Source organism: Theropithecus gelada, chromosome 1 (genome assembly GCF_003255815.1).
Source record: "Theropithecus gelada isolate Dixy chromosome 1, Tgel_1.0, whole genome shotgun sequence".
Taxonomy (NCBI): domain Eukaryota; kingdom Metazoa; phylum Chordata; class Mammalia; order Primates; family Cercopithecidae; genus Theropithecus; species Theropithecus gelada.
The window spans coordinates 80,489,040-80,505,309 of record NC_037668.1 but is presented as its reverse complement, the minus strand read 5'-3'; the positions used below and the strand labels follow the sequence as shown (position 1 = coordinate 80,505,309).

General features: G+C 48.6%; 1 protein-coding gene across 1 annotated transcript; it reads right to left on the bottom strand.

Annotated features, from left to right (window-relative positions):
• Nucleotides 1–4,454: 4,454 nt before the first annotated feature.
• On the bottom strand, nucleotides 4,455–12,162 carry GPX7 (glutathione peroxidase 7). Its single transcript, XM_025393462.1, has 3 exons — nucleotides 11,999–12,162; nucleotides 7,213–7,474; nucleotides 4,455–5,244 (listed from the first exon to the last, which is right to left on the bottom strand). The coding sequence occupies exons 1-3, from the start codon at nucleotides 12,125–12,127 to the stop codon at nucleotides 5,081–5,083; spliced, it is 555 nt and encodes a 184-aa protein (XP_025249247.1). The 5' UTR covers nucleotides 12,128–12,162; the 3' UTR covers nucleotides 4,455–5,080.
• Between the last annotated feature and the right edge of the window lie 4,108 nt (nucleotides 12,163–16,270).

Sequence of the window (16,270 nt, the reverse complement as noted above, 5' to 3'; positions counted from 1 at the left end):
GCCTAGGCAACATGGCATAAACCCATCTCTACAAAAAATATAAAAATTAGCCAGACACAGTGGTGAGCACCTGTGGTCCCAGCTACTCAGGAGGCTGAGGTGGGAGGATTGCCTGAGCCTAGGAGGTTGAGGCTGCAGTGAACTGTGATTGCACAACTGCACTCCAGCCTGGGTGAGAGAGTAAGACCTTGTTTTTTTGTTTTTTTGTTTTAAATAAGAAAGAAAATTTGATTAATAACTAAGACATAACATATACTTTTAAACTACTAAGTCCTAAGATATAACCTAATAAATAATTTGACTTGTAAATAAGGTGTTAGAAGATAATTAAGGTGGTGTTAGTAGATGATCAAATATTAACTACTCAAGTGTTATTTGATAACCAAGGGATTAATTTAAAACCAAGATCTTAGCAGATACTGGTTAACCAATGACTAAGACAACTGTTGTTAAGGATTTAAAGTAACTTTTTCCTAGGGAACTCTTGCATGTGTTACAGGGGGCTTGGGAACAGCAGAAAGCTGATAAAGTCCATAGAAATGCAGGGCTAACTGAGAGCATAAAGTCCTCAGCTGGACTCTAAATTTCTGGGGAAAAGGGCTTGCTCATCTTTGGTTTCCAGATAGGGCTTAGGCAGGAGCAGGCATGGAGTTGGTGCTCCAAAGGCTTATGACATCATTTAATTTCATCTATTAAGGGCCTAGCACTGTGCTCAGGAGAGGGAAGGGAGGGCAGTTGCTTAAGTGATGGGAATAGAGTGTGATAAGTAAGTCGTGTATGAAAGAGAAGGCTCCAGGGGCTGCCAAGGCGGAGTGGAAGGGAGAGCAGATGTGTTGGGGAAAGATGAGGGTGAATTTAGTCCTGGCCATGTTGAATTGAGGTATCTGTAGAGATGTCCAGGAGGCAGGTGGATGGGAGCCCTGCATGGATATAGAGATTTGGGTGTCATCAGGGTGTAGATGGTGGTCAAAACCATGGGAAAAAATGAGCTGGCTATGGAAGGGTATATGGGGTGAGAAACTAGATCAGACAAGAACCCCATGGAAGACCAACAGGGAAACGGTGGATAGAGAAGGGAGAGACATTGACACTGAGAAGGAATGAACCCTTAGAGAGATGGGGGAAACTAAGAGAAGACAGAGGCAGGAATGCCAAGGAATGTGCATGTGCCAGGGAGGAGAGCAGAGTCTGCAGTGTCACATGCAGCTGAGAGGTCAAGGAGGACAAGGTGAGAGATATTCATTGGCTTTAACGATAAGGCGCTAAGTGATGGTCTTGGTGAGCACAGTGAGGGGAGGCATACATACTAGTGGCGGAGGAAGTGGATACAGAGGGAGGAAGGTAGCTGCAGGAGACTGTGGTTCCCACATGTCCAATGTGAACATGTGTGCGAGCTGGGCTTCATTGTGTGTGTGTCCATGCACACGAGCACATGCAGAGCTGCAGCTAAGAGGAGGGTGTGTAAGGGCAGCTGAGAGGCCTGTAGCAGGGGCTGTGGGCACCCCATGGACAGCCTTCACTTTACTTTTGTTAGCTTTTGAGAAACACCATGAAGGAAGACTCTGAAAATTCTAAGCACAGTTTAACCCTTTCATTGTCCAGTGAGAAAATGGAGGACATCTGAGAGGGAAGAATTTGCTGTCAGGGCACAACCAGGACTTGAATCTGAGTCTCCAGAATTCTAGAAGAGTGACCTTGGATAAAGTACACCTGAAATTCTTATTGGCCAATGAATTATCTACCAGTGACCCATCACCCCATTTTTTAAATAGTATCTTGCTCTGTTGCTCAGGTTGGAGTGCAGTGGTGTGATCATAGCTCACTGCAGCCTCACACTCCCAAGCTCCAGTGACCCTCCTGACTTAGCCTCCTGAGTAGTTGGGACTACAGGTGTGCACCACCACACCTGGCTAATTTTTTGATTTTTTGTAGAGATGAAGTCTCACTATGTTGCCCAGGCTGCACCCCAATTTTTAGCCACCTTTCCACATGTATATAAAGGTGAAATATGGATTTGAGATACAAAATTCAGACATTACAAAAACTTAATGAAAATGACTCCTGTTATCCTACCTCAGCCCCTCACAGACAACCACCACTAAGAGTTTGGTCTATATTTTTTTCTGTCTCTTTCCTTCCCACTTAACATTGTAAATTTTTTAAAAATTTGGGACAGGGTCTCACTCTCACTGCCCAGGCTGGAGTACAGTGGCGCAATCATGGCTCACTGCAGCCTCAACCTCCTGGGCTCAAACAATCCTCTTGCCTCAGCCTCCTGAGTTACTGGGACTACAGGTGTGAGTGACCACGCCTGACTAATGTTTAAATTTTTTTTGCAGAGACACGGTCTTGCCATGTTGCCCAGACTGGTCTTGAACTCCTGGGCTCAAGCAATCCTCCCACCTCTGCCTCCCAAAGTGCCGAGATTACAGGTGTGAGCCACCTAATGCACCCAGCAACATTGTAAATTTTTTTTTTTTTTTTTTTTTTTGAGACGGAGTCTCACTGTGTCTCCCAGGCTGGAGTGCAGTGGCGTGATCTCGGCTCACTGCAAGCTCCGCCTCCCGGGTTCACGCCATTCTCCCGCCTCAGCCTCCCAAGTAGCTGGGACTACAGGCGCCCGCCACCACGCCCGGCTAGTTTTTTGTATTTTTAGTAGAGACGGGGTTTCACCATGTTAGCCAGGATAGTCTTGATCTCCTGACCTCGTGATCCACCCGCCTCGGCCTCCCAAAGTGCTGGGATTACAGGCTTGAGCCACTGCACCCGGCCACATTGTAAATTTTTAATAAAAACATTACACTTGTTCATACTGGTTTTTCCAGGTACGTGCATGTGTTCATTCTGTTTTACAACTTATCCTTTTTTCACTTTTGGACAACTTTCTATGGTAGCATGTATAGACTTCATTCATTCATTTTAATAATCATATTAGTTTATAATTTGGTTTTGTACCATAATTTACTCACAGACCTTTTTTTTGAGGCAAGGTCTCCTCTGTCACCCAGACTGAGTGTAGTGGCATGGTTACCATTCGCTGCAGCCTTGATCTCCCAGGCTCTAGCAATTCTCTCACCTCAGCCTCCTGATAGCTGGGACTACAGGCATGCACTGCCATGGCCAGCTAATACTTTTTTGTAGAGTTGGGGTCCCACTCTGTTGCATGGTGGCATGTGCCTGCAGTCCTAGCCACTCAGGAGGCTAAGGTTGCAGTAAACTATGTTGAGCCACTCTTCTTCAGCCTGGGCAATAGGGTGTGACCCTGTCTCAAAACAAAAAGCAAAAACAAAAGGTATGAACATTTTGTTTTAAAAGATATTGCCAAATCACCCTCTGAACATTTGTGCCAGTTTATCATACCACAGTTTATGTGAATGTCCATTTCCTCACATCCCTGCCAACCAGGGGTATTATCATTAAAAAAAAATCTTTCAGCCGGGCACAGTGGCTCACGCCTGTAATCCTAGCACTTTGGAAGGCTGAGGCAGGCAGATCACGAGGTCAGGAGATCGAGACCATCCTGGCTAACACGGTGAAACCCCGTCTCTACTAAAAATACAAAAAATAAAAAATAAAAAAAATAGCCGGGCGTGGTGGCAGGCACCTGTAGTCCCAGCTACTCAGGAGTCTGAGGCAGGAGAATGGCGTGAACCCAGGAGGCAGAGCTTGCAGTGAGTCGAGATTGCACCACTGAACTCCAGTCTGGGCGACAGAGTGAGACTCCATCACAAAAAAAAAAAAAAAAAAATCTTTTGAACTTGAATGAGGCTGGACATCTTTTCATATCCTTAATATCCATCTATATTCTTCCATGAACTGTCTGTTCATCTCCTTTGCCTATTTGTTATTGAGGTGTACTTTTGACTAGTGGATTACTCAGTGAATTTTTTTTTTTTTTTTTTTTTGAGACGGAGTCTCTCTCTGCTGCCCAGACTAGAGTGCAATGGCGATATCTCGGCTTGCTGCAACCTCTGCCTCCTGGGTTCAAGCCATTCTCCTGCCTCAGCCTCCCGAGTAGCTAGGATTACAGGCACCTGCCATCATTCCCGACTAATTTCTATATTTTTGTAGAGACGGGGTTTCACCATGTTGACCAAGCTGGTCTCAAACTCCTGACCTCAGGTGATCTACCCGCCATGGCCTCCTGAAGTGCTGGGATTACAGGCATGAGCCACTGAGCCCGGTCACACCTGGCTAATTTTTATATTTTTAGTAGAGATGGGTTTTCACCATGCTAGCCAGGCTGGTCTCCAACTCTTGACCTCAGGTGATCCGTCCACCTCGGCCTCCCAACGTGCTGGGTTGACAGGCGTGAGCCACCGTGCCTGGTCACTCAGTGAATTCTTATTGGGCAATAATGACTGGCTTAATTAAAAAAAAAAAACCAAAGGCCTGGCAGCCTTTGTACCAAACTGCTAACACTGTTTACCTCTAGGGAGCGAGACGATGGGAAATGAGGAGGATATTTTCATTTTTATTTTATATCATGAGGTATTGTTTGGATTTTTACAAAGAACTTGCATTTCTTTTGTAATGAAGAAAATAATGCAGAGGAAATAACAACAGCTAAACCTTTGGCCAGGATTATCATTGGCTGGAAATTCATGTTGGATGCAAGTTTTTATTGATAACAAGTTATTTTTTGGTTTATATGCAAACATTGTTTATTGAATGCCTCCTATTTGGCTGGCATTGCCTAGGCACTTTCACAGATATTTCATCCTAACCCTCACAACAGCCCTATGAGGTAATAATTGGTCCCAGTTTACAGAGGCCTTGGGTGGGAGATTATTGCTTGATATACTTCTATTTGCCACACATTTTAGTTGGCAAGATGTTCTTATTGGCTGGTGATTCACTGGTCAAGAGCTCTCATTGGCCAGGAATTCCTATTTGTTGCTGTAAGATTCAAATAATCAAAATACTAGAATTTTTCCTCCACAGGAATGATGGGACCGGTGGCATAAGAGTGAAGGAAGGAGAGCCAGTGGGTCTCTCCCTTTGAAGCACCATTTGAGTTTGCATTGGTCAGCCCCACACAGGTGGGCGGGATGAGGTGGTGGAGGAGGAGACGCAGTGGTTATAAGTCTTCTCGCTTCCGTAGGATGAGCTTCCTCACGAGAGCTGTGATCTGGGGTCTGACCTCCTCCACTGACACAGTTGGGTCCCAAGCCCCTACCACCTTTCCATCTGGGGCTACAAGGTACTTCCAGAAGTTCCAGGTGGGCTCCTTCCCAGAAGTCTCTAGAGAAAAAGGAAGAAGGAGAGCAAAGTGTGCTACCCTGTGTACCCTCTCCTGGGATTTCACTCTCGGTGTCCATCTTTCCCTGGTGGCAGCTAATCCTGATGCCCAGTCCACACCCCGGACCACTCCAACCAGAATCTCTGTGGATGAGGCTCAGCCATCGGCATTTTTCTTTTCTTTTCTTTCTTTTTTTTTTTTTTTTTTTGAGACAGAGTCTTGCTCTGTTGCCCAGGCTGGAGTGCAGTGGACGGATCTCAGCTCACTGCAAGCTCTGCCTCCCAGGTTCATGCCATTCTCCTGCCTCAGCCTCCCGGGTAGCTGGGACTACAGGCGCCCGCCACCATGCCTGGCTAGTTTTTTGTATTTTTTTTAGTAGAGACGGGGTTTCACCGTGTTAGCCAGGATGGTCTCGATCTCCTGACCTTGTGATCTACCCGTCTCGGCCTCCCAAAGTGCTGGGATTACAGGCTTGAGCCACCGCACCCGGCCCATCAGCATTTTTCAAAAGCCCCCCTGGGAGGTTCCAAAGTGGGGCCAAGGCTGAGAACGACTGCTGTAGGATTCTGTGACGTGCTTGATAAAGTGGTATCAAATCCTCCTTTATTAATGACTTCGAACTACCAAATAATCTACACCCTATTCTCTAATTCAGTTTTAATGGTTTCCAAATGTTAGTCCATGGACTGGTTTCATCACAATCACTGGGGAGCAGGAGAGTGCTTAAAATAAAGATTCTTGGGCTCTGCTTCAGTAGGTCTCAGCCTTGTGCATTTTTAAGAGCTCCCCAGGTGCTTCTAAAAGCAAGGCCGGGTTTGATCTATAACTGTGCAAACTGGGAAGGAACTAATAAAAGAACCCAAAGAAAAAAATAAACATTAGGACTGAGCCACAGAGCAAAACGCAAACCTGCCTCAGTAAGGGACCTTTTGTTTGCTGCACTGTTGCTTCTCATTTACTCCTCCAGGTGAATGCGTTGCAGGGTGGGGTGGTGGCAAGGGATACAAAGGCCACCAGAAGCACGGAGTGAGAAAAGGCAAAAATGGGGCCTCCAAAGGAGAAGGCCTGAGGGAAGAAACAGGGTCAGAACGATAACCTTAGCCCATGACCCCATTCTGCGGCTCTGAGGCTTCTGCAGCTGGAGAAGGGATCTAGTTCTCAAATATTAAGATCTGGTATTTTGGCCGGGCGCGGTGGCTCAAGCCTGTAATCCCAGCACTTTGGGAGGCCGAGATGGGCGGATCACGAGGTCAGGAGATCGAGACCATCCTGGCTAACACGGTGAAACCCCGTCTCTACTAAGAAATACAAAAAATAGCCGGGCGAGGTGGCAGCGCCTGTAGTCCCAGCTACTCGGGAGGCTGAGGCCGGAGAATGGCGTGAACCCGGGAGGCGGAGCTTGCAGTGAGCTGAGATCCGGCCACTGCACTCCAGCCTGGGCGACAGCGCGAGACTCCGTCTCAAAAAAAAAAAAAAAAAAAAAAAAAAAAAAAAGATCTGGTATTTTAGCTCAGAAGGTCTCCCTCCATGGCCTACACACTCCACCGCTGACTCAGGGTGAAGATGCCTGTCCGCCATCTTGGTCAGCTTTCTCCAGGCAAGTGGCATCCCCTGTCTATGCCTTGGTTTCTCCATCACATGTCCATAAACTCATCTAAATCACACTGACTTAAATGTCTCCTTCTAGGAGCCCCTGAATGTGAAAACAGGATCCCAGAAAAGTCCAAAAGAGTGACTTCTGAGGGAGAAGTGAGAGGCAGCACGTATGGAGATATTCTTAGGCAGGAATAACCCTCAGCTTGTACCTGCCTCCACTCTCCTCGAAGATTAGTGCTGGAACAAAGCATTAGTCCACCTGAGAGGATCAGGAAGGGGAAGGGCCTCAGGTCACCCAGCCAGTGGCTTCTGCTGCCCAGGGAGCCATGGCCTCAGCCAGGGAGGTGTGAGGGGATGAAGAGACCACGACTTACGGGCCAGGTACTTGAAGGCAGGATGGGCACCAGTACCGGTGACTGCAATCTTGCTAAACATGGGGAATGAGACACTGTAGGTGCGGCGGGCAAAGCTCTCAATCTCCTTGTTGCTGTCAGGCTCCTGTTGGCCAAACTGGTTGCAGGGGAAGGCGAGTACGTTGAAGTGGTGGGGACCCAGGTCCCGCTGCAGCTGCTGCAGGGCTCGGTAGTGCTGGTCTGTGAAGCCGCACTCGCTGGCCACATTCACCACCAGGGATACCTGTATGACAGAAACAAAACAAAACAAAGCCCAGACAAGCCAGTGAAGAGGCATGAACCTGTACATGCCCTGACACATCCACATATGTGACTCCCTCAACAGTTAATACTGCCTCACACATACAAGAACACTGTGTACACATGTGTAAATGTGTGTCCAGTGCTCTCACACATACACAAACACATGCACACAGACAGGCACATATGAAATCAAACATTCAGGGGCTTACAGGTATGTGCACACATACATGAACATCTGTGAACATAATTATACAACATACATAAATAGGTATGCACACATGCCATGATACAAACATATGTTAGCAAACACCACACATGCCCACACACGCAGCACATCCACAGACAGAGGCACACATCCTGGCGAGCATATAATGAGAGCTGATAAGAGGGGGTAAAAAGGCAGACCTGGGCTCAATTTTTGGCTCAGTCAGCTAGCACTCGCCACTCTGCACTGTGGTTGCCTGTATATGTGTCAGTCTCCCTTCTAGAATGTGAACCTACTGAGGGCAGGAGCTATGTCCACTTCATCTCTGGGCCTGGCATATGAAAAAGTCTTAAGTTTCAGCTGAATGAGTAAGTGTGCACACAAACACAAACGCCTGCATGGGAACATAGACAGACACAGGTTTTCTTGAGAAAAGAACCCTCATCCCTTTTTGTCCCCCCCACCTCCAGAGAACCAATACCACTTTTTTTTGTTTTGTTTGGTTTTTGAGACAAGGTCCCTGGCTGGAGCAATGGCATGATCATAACAGGACATCCCCCCAACAGTTTGCAGTCTCAAACTTCTGAGCTGAAGTGATCCTCCTGCCTCAGCCTTTCAAATAGGTAGGACTACAGGCACATGCCATCACACCTGGCTAATTTTTTAATTTTTACTTTTGGTAGAGACAGGTCTCACCATGTTGTCCAGGCTGGACTCAAAAACTCTTGGCCTCAGGCAATCCTACCAACTAAGCCTCCCAAAGTGCTAGGATTATAGTCATGAACCACCATGCCTGGCCTACCACTTTCTTTTATCACTAGACTAATCCCTAAATTTATTAAAGACTTTAGGCAATAAATATAAAGCTGGCTAATGGACCTTGATTATAATAATGTGATTAGAATTTTGGCTCAAATGCTATGTTTTTAGCTTCTAGGTATATATTATTAAAGGATTTTAAACCCTACCCTGTGGTAGGCAGTCTAGCCCTATCCTCCATAATTGACATTTGGGTCAGATAATTCTTCGTTGTTAGGGAGATGTCCTGTTTATTCATTGTCAGATGTTTGGCAGCATCCCTGGCCTCTACCCACTAGATGTAATAAAAAATGTCTTGACAATAAAAAATGTCTCCAGGCATTGCCAATTGTACCCTAAAGGGAGTAATCACCCCTAGTTGAGAACCACTGGGCTAGATGATTGAACTACTGAGCTGTACCTCCTGTACCCTATCTCCACCAGGTAAGAAAGGATCCATGCCTGGGGCCACTGGCTATTAGAACAACCTCCTCAGTTTGAGGTCAACATACACCATAATCTGCCTGGAATGGTGAAAACTGGGATTCTTAACTCCCTTCCTCAGTTAGGGTTCTTCCTTTTTTTCCCCCTGATGGATCCTTGGGCAATGAGAACATTAAAGCCTTTTTTTTTTTTTTCTTTAAGATGGAGTCTTGCTCTGTCACCCAGGCTGGAGTGCAGTGGCATGATCTTGGCTCACTGCAACTTCTACCTCCCAGATTCAAGCAATTCTCCTGCCTCAGCCTCCCAAGTAGCTGGGATTACAAGCATACGCCACCATGCCTGGCTAATTTTTGTATTTCTTTAGTACAGACGGGGTTTCACCATGTTGGCCTGGCTAGCCTCGAACTTCTGACCTTGTGATCTGCCTGCCTCAGTCTCCTAAAGTGCTGGGATTACAGGCGTGAGCCACTGCATCTGGCCAAAGCTTGCTTACTTTTAACTCACACCTTGCATGTCTGCCCACTCTTTTGGAAGGGGGAAATCTGGCTTCTAGTTCCATCCCTGAAACCGAAAAGCCTGGTCCTTAGAAACCAAAACACAGACAGACACACCCAAGTACACAATTAATTTACATATGTACATATACAAGCAGAGACACAGACTCAGATTTGTACACAGAAGAAGTAAATAAACCATTCATAAACACACACACACACACACACACACACTCTACACTCAGGCCTACCAGTACATACATAACCCCACACATTCCCAAGTGGTCAGCCATTCATCCATACTGGTCTAAATGACTATAGTCCCAGTTAGCCTGAGGGCATCAACCATATCAATCTTGCTCAAGGCTATGTCACCAGAGCTGGACCCAGTGTCAGACATGTAGTTGGAGCCAGTAAATGTTTGTAGGTGAAGGAATGAGCATATTGCCCAAGCAGCAGGCCTAGCTTGGGTTAACTCAGCACCAATTACAGCTTTTCTGGATTACTGGTTTACTGCTGAACTTGGCAACTAAGAGCATAGACTCTGGAGCTGGACTGTCTGGGTTCAAATTCTAATTCTCTTACTAGTTGTGTGACCTTCTTCTATTTTGGTCTTAGCACTTACTACTACTAGGAATTACCTTGTGCATTTCTCAGTTCCTTGTTTATTATCTCTTTCTTCTCCTCAACCCATGTAAGCTCCATTTAGCGGAAACGTATCTGTTTTGTTCACCACTGTATCCCCGGGGGCTGACCTAGTATCTAGTTAGTATACAGTAGGTGTTCAATAATGAACAACGAATTAATAAGTAGCAGAGCTGATCAGACACTAAACCTGAGGCTCTCTGGTGAGCTGCCCTAGAGAGAACAGGAGGCCTGAATTGGAATGGGCCCTGTTCTTGGTTCTTTGTCCAGAGTTCTTTTTTTTTTTTTTTTTTTTTTTTTTTTGAGACGGAGTCTCGCTCTGTCACCCAGGCTGGAGTGCAGTGGCCGGATCTCAGCTCACTGCAAGCTCCGCCTCCTGGGTTCACGCCATTCTCCGGCCTCAGCCTCCCAAGTAGCTGGGACTACAGGTGCCCGCCACCTCGCCCGGCTAGTTTTTTTGTATTTAATAGAGACGGGGTTTCACCGTGTTTGCCAGGATGGTCTCGATCTCCTGACCTCGTGATCCGCCCGTCTCGGCCTCCCAAAGTGCTGGGATTACAGGCTTGAGCCACCACGCCCGGCCTCAGAGTTCTAAATGAAGTTCCTGCTGGGATCCACCAAACACAGGTGCAGAGCACTCCAGAGTTTACTAAGTGCATCCACATCCACGCCGTCATCTCATTTGAAACTCACGACACTCTGGGGGACAGTCAGGACAGGGATTACTGCCCCCAAGACTCCCAGCATAATCGAAAATGTCAAGGCTTATAGAGTACTGGTCTTCACTAAAGATGGTGTTGCTCCCAGGAGAAAAATGTTGACATCCATTTTTGTGTGGTTCATCCAAAACTGGACGCTGGCCCACCTGTTCATTAGATTTCAACTCCCCAGCCATTTCACACAAGAGTCCCCAGGTCTATCCTGAAGAGGTCCACTCTGGGAGTTCTTCATTGCACATGTGACATCCAGGCCTCTCAATGTAGTGTTCAAGGTCCCGCCTGGTCCCTTGCCAATCCTTTCAGCCTCATCTTCCACCACTCTTAGCCTCCAGCTTTAGACTCTTTGAAGCACAACAGCTGGAACTCCTGGCCCCACCAGTCACCACCCTTCTTTCTGTTTGCTTCTTAGTCTTGCTAAAATCCACTCGTGTTCAAAGACTCAACCCAGATACCCTTCCTCTCCGAAGTCTTCTCTGAGCTTAGGTTCCCTCTTGGTAAGGAGGGGGCAATTAGCCTGGATGACTCTTAACTGTGCCCCTGAGCTGCCATCTAAGGACTTGGCCTAGAGAGGACCCCGGATGTGGCTGTGGGGTTCTCTTCCAGACCCCGTCTTTCTAGTGTAGTGTGACCTTGTGCGAATGCCTGCCCTCTCTGGGTCTTTGTGCCCTCTCCCAAGGATGATCCGTGTGAGGTCTCCGTGCATCTGAAATAACACCCTCTGCCCTGCACATTCATCTCCACAGTGTTCTTCAGTGGACTCCGAATCAGCCACTCCCCGTTTCAGATGCGGAAAGTGGGGAGGGGAGAGGGAAAGGCCGCACGATGCTACGTTTACTTTTTCCACCCGTGAATGGCAAAGGCTGGGCAGTGGTGCCCGGCCTCTCGGCGAAGGTCTGAACCCCGCTGCCCAAAGCTGCCGGTAGCAAAGTGGGCGCCGACTGCGAGCGCTTTGGGTTCCTCCGCGCCAGGGCCGTGCCACGTAGCCGCTGGCCGGGCCTGGCTGGGCCAGGCCGGGCGCGGGATGGGGGCGCCGCGCCGGGGGTCACTGCCGAGTGGGGCGGGGTCCGGGGTTTGGCGGTCGCGCGGCTGGGGCGCCCTCGGAGCCACACCGCGCGGGGGCCCGGGCTGCGGGGCGCCCCCAGCAGGCCACACCAGGGCGAGGCCGGGCCCCGCGGCGCCGCCAGACCCTGCGCACTCACCGAGCCGCGGTACTTCTCCAGCGACACCAGTTTGCCGCGGATGTTGACCGCCTTGAAGTCGTAGAAGTCCTGTTCCCGCTGCGCGCAGGCCGCAGCCCACAGGAGCAGCCACGCCGCCGCCGCCACCATGGCTTGTTCCCGAGGTGGCGGCGTCGCGAGGGCAAAGACTGGGCGGGGGGATCCGGCGCGGGGGGCGGGAGGAGACGGCTCTGGCGCCGCTCGACCAGCAAGGCAGGACGCGCCCCGTTCTGGTTCTCCTACGCAGGCGGTGGATGTCTGGCTCTGGACCTCAGTTTCCCCGTCTGTCTTGAGGCAGCTACCCCCTGCCCCGGACCCCAGAGCCAGGGTTTCAGGATTCTGTCCCCTTAGACCGGAGTTCGTTTCAGTTAGGCTCCCTCTTGTCCCAGGATGCAGCGACTTGGCAGGGAAAGAGAGGCAAAAATCTGAGAGCTGAGCTTCTCATTCGTGCAGTGGCCTTAGGCTGGCCTGGTCACACGCCAACTCCGACCTCAGTTTCTCCACATGTTAAGTGGAGCTAACCCCCCTTCTTGATCCACCTAGTCAGTATAGGATGGAAGTAATAGAAAAACGGATGCGGCCGGCCGGGCGCGGTGGCTCAAGCCTGTAATCCCAGCACTTTGGGAGGCCGAGACGGGGGAATCACAAGGTCAGGAGATCGAGACCATCCTGGCTAACCCGGTGAAACCCCGTCTCTACTAAAAAGTACAAAAAACCAGCCGGGCGAGGTGGCGGGCGCCTGTAGTCCCAGCTACTCGGGAGACTGAGGCAGGAGAATGGCGCAAACCCGGGAGGTGGAGCTTGTAGTGAGCTGAGATCTGGCCACTGCACTCCAACCTGGGCAACAGAGCGAGACTCCGTCTCAAAAAAAAAAAAAAAAAAAAAAAAAGAAAAAAAGAAAAACGGATGCGAAACACTTTTAACAGTTGCATGGTGTCTGGAAACTTCAGGTGAATGAATGCATGTTCCCTGAAAGTGATGGCTGGGAGAAGGAGAAGAGAGGACCGAGGGCCTGTTGAAGGTTAGGTTCCTGGAAGCAGATTCTGAGATGGAGATTGGAGTGCAGGATGTTTATGAGGGAGCACCGTTGGGATCAACGCGTGGAAAGGATGGGAGGGAATGGGAGTGGCAGAGGGGGAAAGTAGTGAGCTCCATGCATGCCCCAAGACAGTCTTAGCTGACTCGACAGGGACTCTGGAGCTGGAGTAGCCCATCAGATGAGCTAAGATGGTCAGGTCACCCTGCCTTTATCAGTCCTTGGATGTGGGGCCACCTGGCAAGGGGTGCAACAAGGGCCAAGATGGCCCTGTCTGTGGAGAAGCTGACACTAAAGACTTTGTGCTAACAGCACTCCTAGCAGCTGGTGTCTGTCCTAAGTCCTCAGTGATGGGGGAGCTAGTCAGCACATCACAATGTCTCCCCTGCTCAGAAAACCCCTGCTGAGCCCATGAAATGTCAAGCATGGGGCTGGATCCTGTACTTACAGGCTGTGAGTTTTTTCCAGAAACTCACAGGCTGGTGTGAGAGAAACCAGGTAAACTGCAGATTTCATGTAATGTGGTAAGGGCTAAGCACTCCTGTGATCATTCAACAAAAACTTCCTGAGCACATTTTCTATGCCTAGTTTTGCTTTAGGTGCCTCTTAGGCAGGGATGAACAGGAGGGGCATGATCTCTATCCAGGGAGACACGGGAATTAAATAATTTATAAATAGCTTTAAAATATTTAAATTAAATAATTTATAAATATAAAATTACTATTGTGAGTACCACCTAAACTAGCCTGGAGGGCCAAGGAGGGCTTTCCAGAAAAAGGGAGATTTGAGCTGAGCGCTGAAGAATGAGTAGAAATTGGCCAGAGTGAAGCAAGGTACAAGTGCAAAGGTCCTACGGGGAAAGGAACATGGTGCATTGAGTAACAGAGAAGGCTCCTTTGATTGGAACAGAGAGGACAACGGATGAGGGGGGAAGGTGGAGAGGCAGGCACGAGTGAGATCACACAGAGCCTAGTAGGCCACAGTAAGGGCTATGGTCTTTAAACCAAGAAATGAAGGTTCTTTTCAGCAGGGATGTATCACTGTGAGTCTTATGTCATAGAAAGATCTCTTTCGACAGGGCCCAGTGGCTCACACCTGTAATCCCAATGCTTTGGGAAGTCAAGGCTGGAGGATTGCTTGTGGCCAGGCGTTCACAACCAGCCTGGGCAACATAGCAAGAATTGTCTCTTAAAAAAATTTAAAAATTAGGCAGGGTGCAGTGGCTCACGCCTGTAATCCCAGCACTTTGGGAGGCCTAGGCAGGCAGATCACCAGGTCATAAGATCGAGACCATCCTGGCTAATGCAGTGAAACCCCATCTCTACTGAAAATAAAAAAAATTAGCCAGGTGTGGTGGCACACGCCTGTAGTCCCAGCTACTTGGGAGGCTGAGGCAGGAGAATCGCTTGAACTCAGGAGGCAGAGGTTGCAGTGAGCAGAGATAGCGCCACTGCACTCCATCCCGAGTGACAGAGCGAGATTCTGTTTAAAAAAAAAAAAATTAACAGCCTCGTGCAGTAGCATGTGTCTGTGGTTCTAGCTATTCAGGAGGCTGAGGCAGGAGGATTGCTTGAGCCCAGGAGTTCAAGGTTTCAGTGAGCTATGATCACACCACTGCACTCCAACCTGGGTGACACAGACACTATCTCAAAAAAACAAAAAACACAAAAAATCCTTCTGGCTGTTCTGTGGAGTGGATAGGAAAGGGCAAGAGCAGATGTGGTCCAGATGTTGGAGTCGACGTAGCTCCAGGGCTACCTCTTAGAGGCCGAGAGGCAGTTGCTACCTAGCCTGAGCAGCCAGGCAAGGCCTTCTGGAGGTGTGAGGTGACACTGGAGTTATATCTTGAAAGAGGAATGGGAATTCTCTAGGAGGATCAGGGCAACAATGTCAGACTGAAAGAGCAGTATCTATGATGGCACAGAGTCTGAGAGAAGTGCTTGGCTGTTTGAGGTGAGAAGGGGTGTGGGGCAGATGCGATTGGAAGGTTCATCAGGATAGAAAAGGGCCTTGAGTGCCAAGTCACTCTCTAGAGCGTGGCAAGCAAAGGTGCCCCTGCCCATCCTGCTCCTTCTTCCCCATCTCTTGTGGGAGCCTTAAGCCTGTGATGGGTCCTACAGCTATTAAATGGTTTCTTCTTCTCTCTCTGCCCTGTGGAACCAATGGGCTCTCTTCCTGCCACCTGTCCCTTTCACTCAGCCCCTTCTCGAGTGTCCAGTAACCAGGAGTTCTCAAATTCTACTTCATATAACTTGGAGTGTTGCAAGTTTGGCCAAGCTATTTCCTGTTAAAATCCAGATAGATGAGCCGGGCGTGGTGGCTCACACGTGTATACATAATTAGCCGGAGTGGTGGCGCATGCCTGTAATTCCACCTACTCAGGAGGCTGAGGCAGGAGAATCGCTTGAACCCAGGAGGCAGAGCTTGCAGTGAGCCAAGATCACGCCATTGCACTCCAACCTGGGCAACAAGAGCGAAACTCCGTCTCAAAAAAAAAAAAAAAAAAAAATTCCGGATAGATGGGCATTTCTACCAAGCAGGGGAAGAAAAAGTTAAATATTTCTCAGCTGTAACTTTCTTTCCTGGGCACTTTTCTCCTTTCCTATTTATGCTTCAAAACCCAGCTCATATGTGAAAAAGATACTTGCTCATGCATATTTATAGCAACACAATTTGTAATTGCAAAAATGTGGAACCAACTGAAATACCCGTCAATCAACGAGTGGATAAAGGAAATGTGGCATACTACATACGATGGAATACTAGTCAGCCATAAAAAGGAGTGAATTAGTCAAACCAATACCCTGAGCCCTATGCAAATCAGATACCACCTCCTCCAGCCTCCTCATGTAACTGGCTGGTTTCTGCTGTACTCAGGGTTTCCTCTCTCGGCTTTGGAGCACCCCCACCTCTGACTCTGTACAGGGGGAGCTTCTTCCTTCTCACTTGCCTTTTGGGAGAGAGAAAGAATAGAAACTAAAACTAATAATACAAAACCTATAGTACTTTACTTTTTGTCACTCAGGCTGAAGTGCAGCGGCACAATCTCAGCTCACTGCAACCTCTGCCTCCCGGGTTCAAGTGATTCTGCGCCTCCGCCTCCTGAGTACCTGGGATTACAGGCGCCCACCACCATGCCCAGCTAAATTTTTTTGGTATTTTTAGTAGAGACTGGGTCTCACCATATTGGCTAGGCTGGTCTCAAACTCCTGGCCTTA